Source organism: Camellia sinensis, unplaced genomic scaffold (genome assembly GCF_055761805.1).
Source record: "Camellia sinensis isolate YWXY unplaced genomic scaffold, ASM5576180v1 Unanchor13, whole genome shotgun sequence".
Taxonomy (NCBI): Eukaryota; Viridiplantae; Streptophyta; class Magnoliopsida; order Ericales; family Theaceae; genus Camellia; species Camellia sinensis.
In genome coordinates this window covers 1,197,380-1,213,330 of record NW_028129009.1, presented here as the reverse complement: position 1 = coordinate 1,213,330, position 15,951 = coordinate 1,197,380, and the positions used below count along the sequence as shown (strand labels likewise).

The following is a 15,951-nucleotide window of genomic DNA, read 5'->3' as shown; positions in this document are numbered from 1 at the left end:
GGCGAATTGAAGAATATTCTAACTAATTATCATACATTTGCATAATATATAGCACTAATTTGTTTAATATTTTTTAGATATATACCACAAAGTAATTTTACATAATAAGTTTCATATATATAACCACTAATTTGTAATAAATTTCATATCTTAAATCTCTCTCACACTCATTTTTACATTGATATTTCATTTGAGGTTAAAAAATATATATGTATTAACTATAGTGGAGCGAAGCGGTTCGGTTGGCGGATTATAAATTTTAAAGTTTAAACCGCAGTTAGCGGTTAGAGCGATACGGATAGATGCGGATCAGTGCGATTTTAGCGAATTGAGCGATTTTTTGCACAGCCTTAGTTGTAATTAGTGTTTACATACATGTCGCACTACGTTGCACAAAATTATTAGGGATTTGGGTTTGTAATTGAATGTGGATTGAACCCCATTGCTCAATGTTGAAGTTACGTTAGGTTGGGGGTGATGGTGATTTAATACATGGATTGGGTTAGGATGTTAGATGTTAGATGTTACATTTAGGAGGTTACATTATTCATAATTCAACGTTGGAGTATTGGAATGTCACTTTGGGTTTGGGATAAGAAGCATATGGAAATGTCACAGTGAGTTTGGGATGTTACATGTTACATTTATGTTGGGTTTAGAAATGTTACATAAGGTTTAAGATGTTACATATTACATTTATGTTTTAAAATTTAAATTTCCAACTATATAGATATGATCACAATCTATGGTAACATTGAATTTTTCATATATGATATTGCCATTAATCAAGTTATTTTGAATTTCAGAAGCATATATGTGACACCACAAAAAATTGGGAACATCAGAGAATATATTAACAAATAAATATAGGATTTATCTAAGATTACAAAATATGAAACGTCACCAATGAGTCATTTGGTTAATAACTAAGTAAGATCCCATGAAGGTCAGAGGAGTCAATATAGCCTCCCTTCAAAGTTCAATGACGTTAGATAGCAAAGCTACCATTTTAACAGATCTTAACAAGATTTAACACAAGGTCTACATGAGTCGACGATAAAAAAAGAAAAAGAAAAAAAGAATAGGTAATATAAAAGATATGTATAGATATATAATAATTACAAAAATCATGTCTTAAATACAAAATGGGGTCTATCACTTACAATCTCAAAACACGTTTACAAACTAGTTTCTAATCCTCCTAAGGTAGCTGTACGTCCTCAAATGCTTCAGTTTTGTCTTCGACCGATCTAATAGTCTTCAATACTTGGTATGAAATGCCATGAGTTTTGAATGCCCAGTAAATGCATACACACCCCGTCCCTTTTTGCTAATCCAATACACCATCACATTTATAACAAGTAAGTAATGAAGCATGATATTTAAGTCAATAACAAGGATTACAAGGTTAGATGTTAGTATTCTATAAATCTCCCAAAGAGATTTCATCATCTCAACCGCAAGAATTGGACACCAGACTATTCGAAACTCCCATTTTTGCTACTTTGTTGCATAACTTACCTCAAATGCCTACCAATGGTTATATATCGCGTAACGCCAACCGCAGGGCCTCAAAAAGGACTACAAAAAGAAAAAGTTTTTATTACCCTGAATCCAACCTTATCCTTCTAAAAAAAAATTATCCTCCTGAATATCCCATCTAGACCCAACCTTATTTCACCACTCAAACCATCGCAAAAAGTTCGAATACATCCGTTCTATTCTGGGGTTTACACGATAACCACTTACCCCAGACTTAAGCTTCAATTAGGGAGCATATCCTATCAATCCATACATAACACATTATCATCTCTTCATTATTTAAGTGATCGGAAACCCAATACCACTCCAATTAAGATTTCAGTTGAGTTAAATGTCTTAAAATAAAGTTAAAACAACCTAACAAGATAGCAATATCCACATAAGCATGAACATTATCAATTGAAGAAGATAAGGAACATAACCATAACGCATGCAATATCATACCAAGACATGATCATATACTAATAAGCATATTCATGAAGGCCAGAGCTTAAAATACAAATGCAAAACTAAATTTCCAAATTCAGTACCATTTAAAGATTAAAGTCAAAAGGACCATTTTAGATTTTTTCCGAACCTGGCCTTCCTATGGTTCGTAGAGAATTAAATCTAGTTTTCAAAACATGTTTCAAAAATGGAATACCTTTTCTTGATTTTTAGTTATTTAAGAAACGTTCTATCGCTGTCCAGATTCGTCGATCGTTACGAAAATCAGATTTTCTTTCAAATCGCTCACTTATTTTCAATGAAACCAATTTTCCTTGAAAGATAACTCCATAAGGAAGTTTTTGACACAAAACTGAGGTCTGGGAGATTTTTCTAGAATTTTCAAAAGTTAGCTGTAAAATAGGTTTTTCATGCACAATACTCAAAATAAGAAGATTGGTGAAAAAATAGGCCAACTAAAGGAAATTTTTCACTTCTTTTGTGATGAAAACATACTAAATAATGTATTAATAACTCAGATTTTCAGAGTGATGGTATGCCTTTAAAAAAAATGTGAGATATGGGAAGAAAAATGTAGTTTTGTATCTATTAAGAGGAAATGTGTAGAAGAAGGATCAAAGCCCAATTCATCAACTTTGAACATATGAACACCATTACAACACATCTGAAAACATGATTTTAAACATCTAATAACATGTATTTGAAAAAGGAAAATAAAAGAGAGAGTTGTGTTGTGGCTTACTTGAGGCTTGGTTGGTTAACTAACAAGATCTTCTTTTTTTTTCTTTTCTTCCACCAAACTCACCCGCTTCCCCTATCTTCCTCTCAGCTGGATGAAGTGTTTGTATGTGTGTTCTTGTATGTAAAAGCTAAGGGTGAGGTTTCTTTTATAGAAAAATTCGTGCAAAAGGTCTAAAGTGTTCATTGGTTGGAAAACAAAAGAAAAGAGAGAAAGAAAGGAGAAAAGAGAAAAGAATAATAGAAAGAAAAAGAAGCTCTAATTATTGGGTAAGATTTGTTCATAGCCTAAATTAAGATAAAATTCATATTCTTACACCAAATTATAAATTTTTAATTGATTGATTTTGTTTGAAAATGAAATTTTGAAGAATTTTTTTTTTTAAAAAAGAAAGTTTTGAAACTTATTTTTATTGAATACAAGCTCTAGAGTTGGACAACTCCAAAATATTTTGGAAGTGTTGTCTAACCAGGTTGCACTATTTTGACCAATTTCATAAAATATATAAATTTTGATGTGAAATTATTACCATTAGAAACTTGATTGATGGGGCTTTAGTTTAAACTCAAATTTTGCCCGAATTTGAGTCTAAACGAAAGACATATGCTCGTTTGAAAATTTCTCATTTTTGCTATAAAACAATGCACATACAACAATTTTTTGTCAATTTTGAGTGCAAATATGTTTTAATTAGAAAATAACAAATTATTGGCCTATACCATTGGAAACATATACGAGCCTAAGTTCTAATCTATCACGCGGAGCTTGATTTCAAGTTTTTTAGCGAAATATGTTATCTTTACTAAAAGGTGTCAATGCTGCCTGGACAATTAAAATTGAATTAAGATGATATTAAATTTATTTGCTTCATCTAATTCAATCTCAACTAAACATAATTTAACTCCAATATGTTTGAAAGAAGGGTTAAGCAACATCTCTCGAACATTGACATATCCTAAAGAAGTGAATTTAGGAAAATAAATTTTATAAGGGTTAATTGGTGATAAATCTAATTTAAAGAGGGTATAAGACATTAGGTTCAAAGAATATTTTTTGTTGATGAGAGATCCATACTTTTTGAAATAGTTTGGCGAGAAGTTATGGAGAACATTTTATTTCCAATTTTATCCTTTGACTTTTTTTCTGTTTGACTTTTCATTTACTATTTGTTTAAATTTTTTTCAGATTATTTTCTATATATTTAAATTTTTTGTCTATCTATTCAAATTTATATCTATTTGTTCAATTTTTTTGTCCATCTGTTCAAAATTTTCCCCTAAATTATATCTATTTATTTAATTTTTTCCTTAAATTCTTTTTATCTATTCAATTTTTTTCTATCTTTTGATTTTTTTTTTTCCTAAATTATATCTCTGTGTTCAATTTTTTCCCTAAATTTATCTATTCAAATTTTATGAGTTTCTTTTTGTTCTTATATATTGAAGCACTATCCATTGAAAATCTGTCATATAATTTTTTTTGTTTATTTGTTGCAATCATTATCATCAACAACAATAATAATAGATCTTTTTCACTCTATCTGTACGAATGAAGGAAAAAAAAAAAAAAAAAAAGAGGAGAGAAAGAACAACAAGCCATCTATGACACCCGAGACTTCATGCATATGCATATCATGACATTTGTGCATATTAGTTTCATATTTTCCGCTTATTTGCTTATACTAGGACTTGGTTAGGAGAAGGAGAAGTTGCTTTAGAAACCTAAACTTAGAGGTATTGTTTGTTCCAAGCTTGGAGTTAGGGAATGGTTTAGATTAGAAATTGAGAATCATAGGATAACCCCTATGCATTAATTAAGAAGCTTAAAGACTTTAGTCTAATGAACTTGTTCGTTCCGTGTTATTTGATGTTTTGCTAATTAGGATTAATTAGGATAAATATGATTATGATAAGATTAGATTTTTTAGTTTTAACCTTGGTCAACTAGGCTAAAACAAGAAAGTTAGCCAATCAAGTAAATCTATCACCTTTGCCCATCTACACCATATAAAGCCTCTTGTTCTTAGCAAAATAAAAAAGAAACTTGATAGAGAATTCAAGAATAATTGGGAGAGGAGAAGAGGAAGAAAAAAGAAAAATAGAGAAAAGGCAAGAAAAATTCAACGAGCTAAAGATTCAAGCCTAGAAATTCCAAGAAAGTCACTGCAAGGTGAGAAACTTAACCCTCTTACATGTTCTCATGTCAAAACATAGCCAAAAATTTGATTAGGAATAAGTTTTGGAAGACTGAAATAAGAAGAAAGTAGGAAAGTTTGAAAACTAGGAAAGAGTTTGAGGAAATCAAAGGAAAACTATGTTTTGAACTAGTTTCATGTAATATTTGAGTAAAACAAGTATTATGCCATGAACCGACACCTTTTATTTATGATTCAGAAGCTTTAGAACTTAGTTTTGAAGATTGAAATCATTGAAAGAAAAAAAAAAAGAACTGAAAAGCTTAAGAAACTTGAATAAAGACTATCTATTGCTTGTTTAATCTTTAAATTCATGTATAATACCAAGTTTTTATTACTCTTTCATCATATATATGATTATTAAGATGTTATAGACAAAAATTTGAGATTTGAAAGCTTGAAAAGTGAGTTTGGAAGTCCTAGAATAGCCTAAAGCATAGCAGGTTGAACTGTATGAGTCTGCACTGTAGCTCACCGCTTGAACGGTGAGAAGACTGCTCGGGTGGACCGCCTTGAAACCTAGCTAAGTCAGTTAACCGCTTGAGCAATTGAAGGGTGGCTTGAGTACACTTTTGCAGACCTGAGATTCTAGGAAGGTTCAATTACCGCTCGAGCGGTGAAGGCACCGCTCGAGCGAACTGGTCATTTTCAGCACAGTTTTTGTATCCTGTTCCACTTGATTTTCTTGTTTTCTTTGGACACTTTTACGTATGTTTTGATATCTAAACACAAGGATAACATAATTACAAATCCACTTAATACATATTTAAATAGAAAAGAGAATTTAAGTTCAATAACATAACCAATTGATATAGGGAGTTAAGGATTATGTAAGTGCTTCAATGTTTTTGTTCTTGTTTTGTATAGCTCAAGCTTGAGGAGGTTAAACCCTCATTCACGGAGCTCATTGTGAGTAGTAATTTAGCAACGCAATGTTTGACAAATTATGTTTTCAATGCCAAACATGATTATGTTTACAAGCTTATTATATTTTTCTATGAATGAACATTCTACACTTTTGTATCATCTACCTAGATAACATTCTTGGACCCGAACCCACAATTGGGGGTATGTCTAATCATATATTATGGCCAAGCTCATCATATTTTGTTTAGCCGGTACCCAGGTCGATTAAACCCATGTTTTCCTTTAATGGTCATCGCTGTGTATTTTATTTGCAAGTCAAGCTATGCTATGTTTTGTATAAATATATATGTTATTTTGAAATAATGTTTTAAAAGCTCACAATGTTCATTCATTTACTACCTTACTTTATTACTATTCATTGGGCAATAGCTTACCCCTATCCCTTAAATGTATGTAGGTGAAGATGTGGACCAAGGACACAAAGATGAGTCGCACTAGCACCTTTTTCTTTACTTTGTCTTTTGGAGAAGTTGTAGTTTGGAACTAGAGTTCTACCTTTGTGGTTTGGTCCTTGTAAGAGTGACTTTTGTAGTTGTATCTTTTCCTTTTTGCTGTGTAGACATGTAAATATCAAGAACTAAATAAAATGTATGCTTGTTTTATTCTCATCCTATTTATGCACTTGCTTTGAATGGATATCAATTAATATAATGAATAGGTTGCTTTTACTCAAGTCCCAAGATTATAATCCAGTCTTGTCAGGCCTTTGGTAGTCAAAGGCTACTGGCCGGTCACTACTACTATCCTGTTAGGGTGGGATGGGTCGTGACACCATCACCACAAACTCTCCACAAATCATTGTTTCAAACCAAAGAACAAATAATAATAATAATAATAATAATAATAATAATAATAATAATAATAATTTTTTCAACAGCAACAACCACATCATCATCCAAAGAAGTTTGCCACATTTTAAACAAAGAAGTTTAACCTTGTCTGTAAGAGAGAGAGAGAGAGAGTAGATCATGATGCTGATAATAATGATGCAGCTACGTCTTCTCTATAGGAACAATCCACAACGATTACAATCCCTACATCGCAACATTGGTTGTCCCTAGATTTCTAGTGGCGGCACTGTTATCTTTTGTTGAAGCATCGTCGGAGACACTGGCCACAGTGGCGAAAGTGGTGGATCTGGAGAAATTTGGGGTTACAGATGAGTTGAAGGAGTTTGTTACTACATGGTGATGCTGATTTAAGGTTTGTTTCTCCACCGCGAGAAGATGGAGAAAAGAGAGGATGAGAGACGAGGCAATGACGACACGGCGGTGGGCGGCGACGGTGAGGGTGGTGGTGGCGGCAATGAGGCAATGATAGCGAATGTGGAGGCGTTGATGGCACACCTAAGGATTAGAGAGAGAGAAAGAAAGATATGGTTTCAATTTGAGAGATGTAGGGTCTGATTGGTATATATATGGATATTTTGCTTTAGTTTGTCCTTTTGGACAAACTATTCTTGCACTTGGACTTTTGGCCAAAGAAAATATAATTTTGGACTTTTAGCCCTGAGCACCCATTTTATAATGAATCAAATTGCTACAATTGTGTTGAAATGAATTTTATATACCTTGCTTAAATTATTATACTTGGATTAACTTATCGTTTGAGGAGGAAGAGGTGAGTAGTAATGAATTTTAGTTTTTTATTTTTTATTTTTATGGTAGTAATATATTTTAGTTTGTTTTTCAAATTTGAAATATCTATTACTCAAAGATATCATATGTTTATTATATTCAATGTATAAAGATGGTATTTATCGTTTTAGTCCCAAGGACTATTATGAGATATTAAATATACTAATAGTTTTGATACGATGATAATTGGAGTTTTGACATATTTGGAGCCGATCCGATTATATATTGATATGATGCACACTCTCTGCTGGATAGGAAGCTTTTGGTTTTTTATAGTTATTTGAGAAAAAGGAGATATCCTTAACTATAAATAGTTTTGATGTATCACTGTTCATTACCCTTTATTCTTATATATGTAGGATTAATGATTCATCGTATTTTAGAGACTTTTATCGATAAAAGTCCCAATTATGTGTATTCAAGTGGAGAAAATTGTGTGGATGTAACGATACTATATATGTAGGTGATGTTGATAAGGCACGATGATTTTATATTTAAAATTATGTGCAGATTCAAATAGGCATGGAGGCTTGTATGCCAAGTTATTTAATGGAAATGTTTGAGAGTTTTGTACACATTCAGCTTTGGAATGATCGAGTTATTCTTTTATTTATAAAACCTTGTACTTTGTTTGTGTTTGTGTCTGGGAAAATACAATAAGAAGTCAATGAACGTTTTATTTCATTTACTTGTGCATTTGCTCTAATCCTTTGTTTGGATGGAGGGATTTGGTGAGAAAAGAAAAGAAATTGTGAGAATAGAAAACCCCTTCACTTGTTTGGATGATTAAGTAAATGAGAAATGATGAGGGATGATGAGAAAATGATTTTCACCAAACTTATATTTCATTTCTCACCAAAAGTGGCGAGATTTGATGAGAAATGAAGAGTGCTGCTATTAGCATCCTATAAATTATTTTGGATCCCTCAATTTTTAGTTTTTGTTAAGGTAAATTACAAATACACCTTCTTGAAGTTTACTTAAAATATAAATTGTCCCATGTGGTTTGAAAAATTACAAATACCTCGCTGTCAGATTTTTTTTTTTAATAGAATTAATTGAAAAAGTGAAAATTTTAACTGTTCACCTATACAATAATAAAATTATCTGAATTATTAATTGAAATAAAATTTTAATATTATTAAAAATTGTTAATTAACTAGATGATTTATTAATAAAATGACCTATTTGTTATGAAATTACAAACATTAGGGGGCATACTGTAATTTTTAGAACCGCAGAGGTAATTTATAATCTAAGTAAACTTCAGAGGGTGTGTTTGTAATTTACCTTTTTTTTTATTACAATAACAACCTCAAATAAAATTACTACAACGGATATCATTAATTTTGGGACACCCATCTCGCAATTAAACCTACACACATTCACCAAAAAAAAAAAAACCTACACGCCCACTACATCATAAATTAAGGTTTATGATAGCACCAACTTCCATCACCACCCATCCATCCCAAATCTCATTTTCAAAACCTACCCACCCTCAAAACCTTAAAAACCCTTTGGCGGCAATATCCGGTGGTAACAGTGACAACAATTTGATTACCTACACTTCTCTGGCAATGACAATGAGTGAAAGTTTTTCTGGCAGCCATAATTCCATATGACAAGAGGATCACAAAAATAAAAACTTAAAGGAGGTTCATAGCTTTGATATTGTTCTTAGCTCAAAGAAGATTCGCCTTATAAGGGTAAGTTTCTTGAAAAAAATGACAAAAATAATAAAATATGTTTGTCATTTTTTTGTGACTGAACTCCCGAACATATAACCGAAATTTGGTAGCACAGGCCCGAACATTGTTTATTTGTTTGAGAATAGGTAACTGAACAATTAATATTTGTTCAGAAACAGGTAACCGAACATTATTCATAAATTCAAACATGTTTTACTGAGAAAACTAAACCAATTATTATAACTTTTTTTGTAAGAGAAGAAATTATTATGAGAAAACTAAGAAATTATGTATATATATAGAGAGAGCATACCAACTGTGACAATGGTGGATGAGGTAGCAGAGACAATAATCACATTGCCTCTTATTCTTCTTCTTCTTCTTCTTCATGGGCTTTGTTAAGGTTTTTTTTTTTTAGATGGAGTTTTTTCGGGGTATAGAGGTGTGGGGGTTGTGCATTCAATGAGTGTAATGTTTTCATAATGAATATTATTTGGAGGAGGGAAATTTTTTTAAAGGTTTCAAAATTTATAAGTGGGGGTCCAAAGAAATGGGGGTTTCAAAATAATTCATGAGGTGCTAATCACTCGAAATGAATTAAATTTAATAATTTTTTTCTAAAATACCAAAATTACCCTTATGAAAAAACATAACTTGTTAATATGGAAAGTTGATAAAATACAATACTTTCTTTTCTTTTCTCTTATTTATTCTATTCAAATAAGATAAGTGAGAAACAATATTCTTCTATTTTATTCATCTAAACATAATGATGAGAAATCATAATTATTTCTTTTCTTTTTTCATCTAAGTGAAAAACCACAATCATTTCTTTTCTTACCTCTCCTCAACATTCAAACTATGATAAAGTGGTTATGGAATACTCCTTCAATTCAAACAAGCCTTTGTAGGATCTTCGTAGCTATCATCTAAAACATAAATAAAACTCCGGTTGGTGGTACTGGAATTAACACTCTCACGGGCAAGTTAGTATTTGTAAAAAAATTGGTGTTTTTTTGGTTTCTTAAGGTCCAAGGTTTTTTAGCACATACCTGCCCCTTCAGCTTTCTTCCTCCTTTTATAGATTCACTCTCTTTGATATTTTATCGATGCAGTTTAACACTCCATCATCATTCTGTCAGGGCTCATACTATACTTTTTTGAAAGGGACAGTCTGATCCCACCCAATGGGACCATGCCGATTTTCTTGACATACGCTGCTTTGTCGTTCAGCATAAGTACCCTTAACTCGATGCCCCTTGATCCTTTCATGTCAATTCGACAATGACTTTCAGTCCAGTGAGTTTTGACTTTATTCGTCCCATCTTAATGGGCTTAGATGCTCTATTTGTCATTTTAAGTGTAACCTCTTTTTGACCTCCACACAAATAAAGTGTAAATGAATATTTGTATGACAGTCATGTTAATGAAATTCAATGCTATTGTTACCTAACCAAATTATATTCCAAATATTATAAGAGAACTATATATTTCTTCAATTAGGCCTTCGGTAGTTTGTGAGTAGTAGTCGGTCATCACTATATTCTAGTCTGGGATGGGATGGCATCATGGCACTACTTACATGATGTCCGTTTGATAAAATAATTAATTATTTTTAAATTTGCAATTTTCAATGGTTCTCAAAGAGCAACTCCATCAAGGCTCCATATTTTTTCTTCAAATTTTAATTAAAAAGTATATGCAATATTTTAGGAACTCATTTTTTTCACAAAAACTACTTTAACAATACTCCCAGTTATTTCTCAATTCTTTTATAACTTAAATATAAAAATAAATCTAATCACAACGGTAAATTAAAATACGATCATATTTTTAAAATATATATTTTCTTTAAAAATAGAGAATCGCTATTCCCACTTCACTTTACTCCAATTACACTCCTTTCTTTGTCCTTAATTATACATTTACACTAATATCCTTTTTACACAAAATACACTTCCTAAAAAAATTAAAATTCCAAGAGTATTAATGTATTTGGAGCAAAAAAGAATGTATTTAGAGTAAAGTGAAGTGAGAATAGCAATTCCTAAAAATATTATACAAATATTTTTATATATGTTTTTTCATATAAAAAAATATCATTTTCAAATGTCATATTTTTTGAACAATTACTTTTTATTGTTCAAAAATATTTTTCCAACTCTTATTATGACATGAAAAAAAAAAAGAGAGATAAATATTGTAATTTTAATAATATTTTATTATGTAGGGAACATAAAAGGTTAGCTATATTTTTTGGCTAACCCAAATGCCATTCCCCAAAGTTGGAGAGCTTTCTGCCCTTCGACAATTCATATGGACAAAGATTGGGTCTTCAATAATTCAATTATGTAAACAATATGCAATAAACAGAGCTTTACTCCACAAACTCAAAGGCACTCAATGCATTCATAGTCATATAATTTACCATTTATATTGTATTACAATTTTTCCAACTCTTTGTAACATATGAAAAAGTTTGGATCTGTCTGGCTTAATTTTAGAATATTATTTTGAGTGTGAAATTATGTTATGAGTTTTGCATTTTTGAATCATGATTTGGAAAAAAAAAATTATTTGGTTATGAGTTTTAAAAATATTTTTAAAATGATTTGTAATTTTTTTTTTTTTGATTAATTGATGTACAAAATGTGAGGGAATGTGAGAGAAGAGAGGAGAGATGAGAGAGAAAAAGTGATTAATTGATTGATTAATAAAAAAAAAATGAAAAAAGAGGAGTTTTGAAAGTGATTTTAAAAATATATTTTAGTTAACATATTTCATCCAAATCATGATTTGAAAAATAAATCAAACAATACCTTTAATTTTCTTGCTCAATTGATTTTCAGTTTCAATTTTGTAAATTCAAAACTTACTAAAACCTTCAGCTTTTGATTTTGAGAAAGTAATTTTGAATTATATTTTAAAAATATGTTTGGTTAACATATTTCATCCAAATCGTGATTTGAAAAATAAACCAAACAACCACCTTTTAATTTTCTTGCTCAATTGATTTTCAACTTCAATTTTGTAAATTCGAAACTTGCTAAAACCTTCATCTTTTGATTTTGAAAGAGTCCAGACTTTGTATTTATCACAACAATCAAAATCATGGTAATCTATAAGATTCCATTCTCTGTCAAGGGATGAAGTTTTTCTGTCTTTTCAACAACCCGGCAAACTTCCCCGTACATCTGTCTCTACAACATTAGAATTTGCATAAAATTTATGCTCATAATTCAACATCACTGTACACATTTAAAGTTTGGGGTACATGATGTGCTTTTTGAATTCTAGTCAGGTGTAATAAGTAAGTTTCTATATATAAACCATTCAAGTTGTGTCAGTTTTCCAATGTGGGACAACAATAAAGAATCATACAATCACACGAGTGTCTCAACATGGCAACCATTTCAAATATTGTGATTGAGTTAAAAAAAATTACAACAGAAATTGACATTTGAAATTTTGGTCTAAATGGTGTTCAAACTATGCAAGTGAATATTTTACCAGGATTACATACTCAGATTACATACAACAAATCAGACACACTATCTAGATGAATGATTGGGTGGGTGGTTCAGAATTGGCAGTGTCTGCACGATTTAGACGCTTCTTCCTATATCTCCATGCCACTTGAATGCGTCTTGCTGCAAGGCCTCGCCAGTAGGGCGATTCATACCTGCAATGATGAAGCACGTATTAGGAAGTACAGTAAGACTGACTTTGATTAGGATGAAAATGATAGGAAGTGTCAGAAGAGAAAACATATTGCTTTTGTTTAGCATGAAAATGGAGGAAAATGCCAGAAACTTGAAATTTATGTACAACCCATAGTAACTTGACTCTCTCACCCCCAAAAAAATAAAAAAATAAAAAATCATCTTCACCAAATACATGCTAGAAAATAAAATTTCATTTCACTTTGCTTTCTTTCACTTCACTTTTTATTATTCACTTTCCATCCTATTTTTCACTCTATTCAAACGGACTCACTTCTCATTGAAGTGTTGGGAACATTACATGACAACAAACTACAAACTCAAGATGTACTCAATTAGATCTCACAGAAATTCATTGATTGCTTCTAATAAGATGTCAGACCTCATGGAAAGCTTCTCTATTGCAAATATACCCAAGATAACTGCAAAACATATTAACATGGCATGCATGCTACAAACCGAAGCAATTTCACAATGTTAAAGTAAAACTTATCTACTGCACATTTTGAACATCAACAGAAATAAAATGGGTCTATCTTGTTTTCCACGGAAATGAAGGTCAAATTAATCTATAATCTAAAGTAGGGATTATGCATAAAGTTGAAGAACACAAATAAAGGAATCAAATTAATGGTTTCGGGAATCATAATGTCAGCTTCCATGTTCTTCAGTGTCCCTATCCACAAAGATGAGTTGTATACTTATCTTTGCATAAATCCCAATGAAGCATATAATTTGATTTAGTCTACCTACATATGCAAACTTAAATCACAGAAAAGTACCAAGAATGTTCATAATGCACATTTAAATTTTTTTTTTTTGTGGTTTAATTTTGGATACATATAGACTGGCTATTTCGAGCAGTAATATGGTTGGGTTGACTGTTCAAAATTGGAGATCGTGAATAACTTTTTCAACATCACCACATTGCCTCATTTCGAAGAGGCCAAAATCATTAATAAATTGGTTGTGCAGGGAATGTCTTCGACAAGAACAATTATTCCAACAATGATTGACAATAAGACATATGAATGGATGGAAAATTCTGCAAAAATAACTCAGGAGAGCAGGGCACTGGCATAGCTTGAGATGTGCTATGACAGCAAATTGCTCATGACATGGATATGCCAAAAGAAAAAAGTGAATGACTTTCATTTCAAGTTCTCCAGACAAAAAACAATAAAAGATTTCACGCAGACCAAGTACTAAGCAGTAGGGAATTTTATTTTTCTGATCAAATCAATTTATAAAATTATGTTGTTTACAATTCTTATTTTTTCCATCACATATATTCAAGCCTCTAGAGAAAAAAAATCCCAACAGATTTTCCATTGGGACATGTTGCATTGTTCTCGTCCTCACTGATTGATAAATGCACAAGGAATCGAGTAAAAGAAAGAAAAAGAATGCAAAGGTTAGGCATTTCCCATAAGGTTAGGATCCATATTGAGCAAAGAGACAAATCATGTGTTTTTTATGCTTGGAGGCCTGTTTCAAAGCATCCATATGTCTATTTTTTCTTTTAGCTATGAAGCTTGAGTTTTTAAAAGTTAATTAAGATTTCAACACGCTTTGCCATATATTTGACACAATGAACACACAACCATGGACTTAAAAATCATAACCATTTCCCAAATTTCAGTTTTGATATTACTCACCTTATGGCTCCTTGAACACGTGGGTTCCTCAAGAATCTTGAAAAAAGATTGGTGACTTCTTCAATATCAGCAGCTCGGAGTGTAAATGTTTCTACATTTGTAAAGCATCTTACCATCCTATTGCTGAGCAATCTTTGCCCTGGAACACTGCCTTTTCTTCTACCTGCAGATAATTTTTTAAGCCTTAATGTTCTTAACATTCATGTTCAGGCCTCATATATCAGCCCCCCCCCCCCCCCCCCCCCCCCCAACAAAAATAAATAAATAAATAAAAAATAAAAATAAAAATAAATTTCAAAATCAAGAAATAGAACTGCCATAATTTAAGAAGTTTAACAAGTTGGCCTGTCACATTTAAGACTCCTTGCTATCAACGAGTTGGATGGTTCGATATACAATGTTGGGTTCATTTTGTAACAACCAAAGCTTTGGAGACAATTGGCAATCTAACATGATTTTGTTTGTTTTAGGGAAAAATCAAACTTAGGGTTGTGATTAGGATATTACCCCCTTCATATTAGAGGATAGGTAACTTACAATAGAAGTCTTTTAGGCAAGAAAGGAAATACAGCTACACTACAACTAATAATAGTAAATAAGGAAATACAATAATGCTAACACTACCCCTCAAGCTGGTGAAAAAATATCTCTCATTCCCAACTTGCCAAGAACATCATGGAATGATTTACTCCCGACTCCCTTTGTGAGAATATCTGCCAATTGTGCACTAGACTTCACAAAAGGAGTACAAATGGTGCCATTAGTGAGTTTCTCTTTGATGAAGTGATGATCAATCTCAACGTGCTTTGTCCGGTCATGTTGAACTGGATTGTGAGCTATGTTGACAATAGCCTTATTATCACAATACAATCTCATGGAGTCAGACTGAGCAATTCACAAATCACTCAACAGCAACCTGATCCACAAGAATTCACACAAACCTTGTGCCCTGGCTCTAAACTCTGTCTCTGCACTAGACCTTGCTATCACATTATGTTTCTTGCTCCGCCAGGTAACCAGATTGCCTCCAACAAAGGTAGATTTCAAGCACCTAAGGATGCGCATAACAACATCCAAGTGTGCCTCATGAGGAGCATATGAACTGGCTAACTATGCTGACAGCAACATCGATGTCAGGATGAGAATGAGATAAATAAATGAGCTTATCCACAAGTCTTTGATATCTCCTCCTATCAACAATAGCTCCCCCACTATCGTCACTAAGTTTCTACCTGGGTTCTAGCGGTGTGTCACAAGCTTTACTGCCAAGCATCACAATTTCCTTCAATAGGTCAAGAACATATTTCCATTGACAGATAAAAATTTCGTCCTTGGATCGGATAACCTCAATATCCAGGAAATACTTTAGGGTCCCCAAGTCTTTATTTCAAACT

General features: G+C 31.9%; 1 protein-coding gene across 6 annotated transcripts in view; it reads right to left on the bottom strand.

The window, feature by feature from the left end:
* Positions 1-12,479: 12,479 nt before the first annotated feature.
* The window catches only part of LOC145788662 (putative cyclic nucleotide-gated ion channel 20, chloroplastic), a 119,967-nt gene continuing 116,495 nt past the window's right edge, over positions 12,480-15,951 (bottom strand). For all 6 annotated transcript variants that reach the window (XR_014358064.1, XR_014358065.1, XM_082911784.1 and 3 more), the window contains 2 exons: positions 14,558-14,720; positions 12,480-12,859 (listed from right to left, as the gene is read on the bottom strand). Coding sequence is in view for 4 of the 6 variants with exons in the window: in XM_082911784.1 (XP_082767910.1) it covers positions 12,733-12,859; positions 14,558-14,720 (290 nt within the window). In the remaining 2 variants the exon portion in view is untranslated. The remainder of the gene's footprint in view (positions 12,860-14,557; positions 14,721-15,951) is intronic.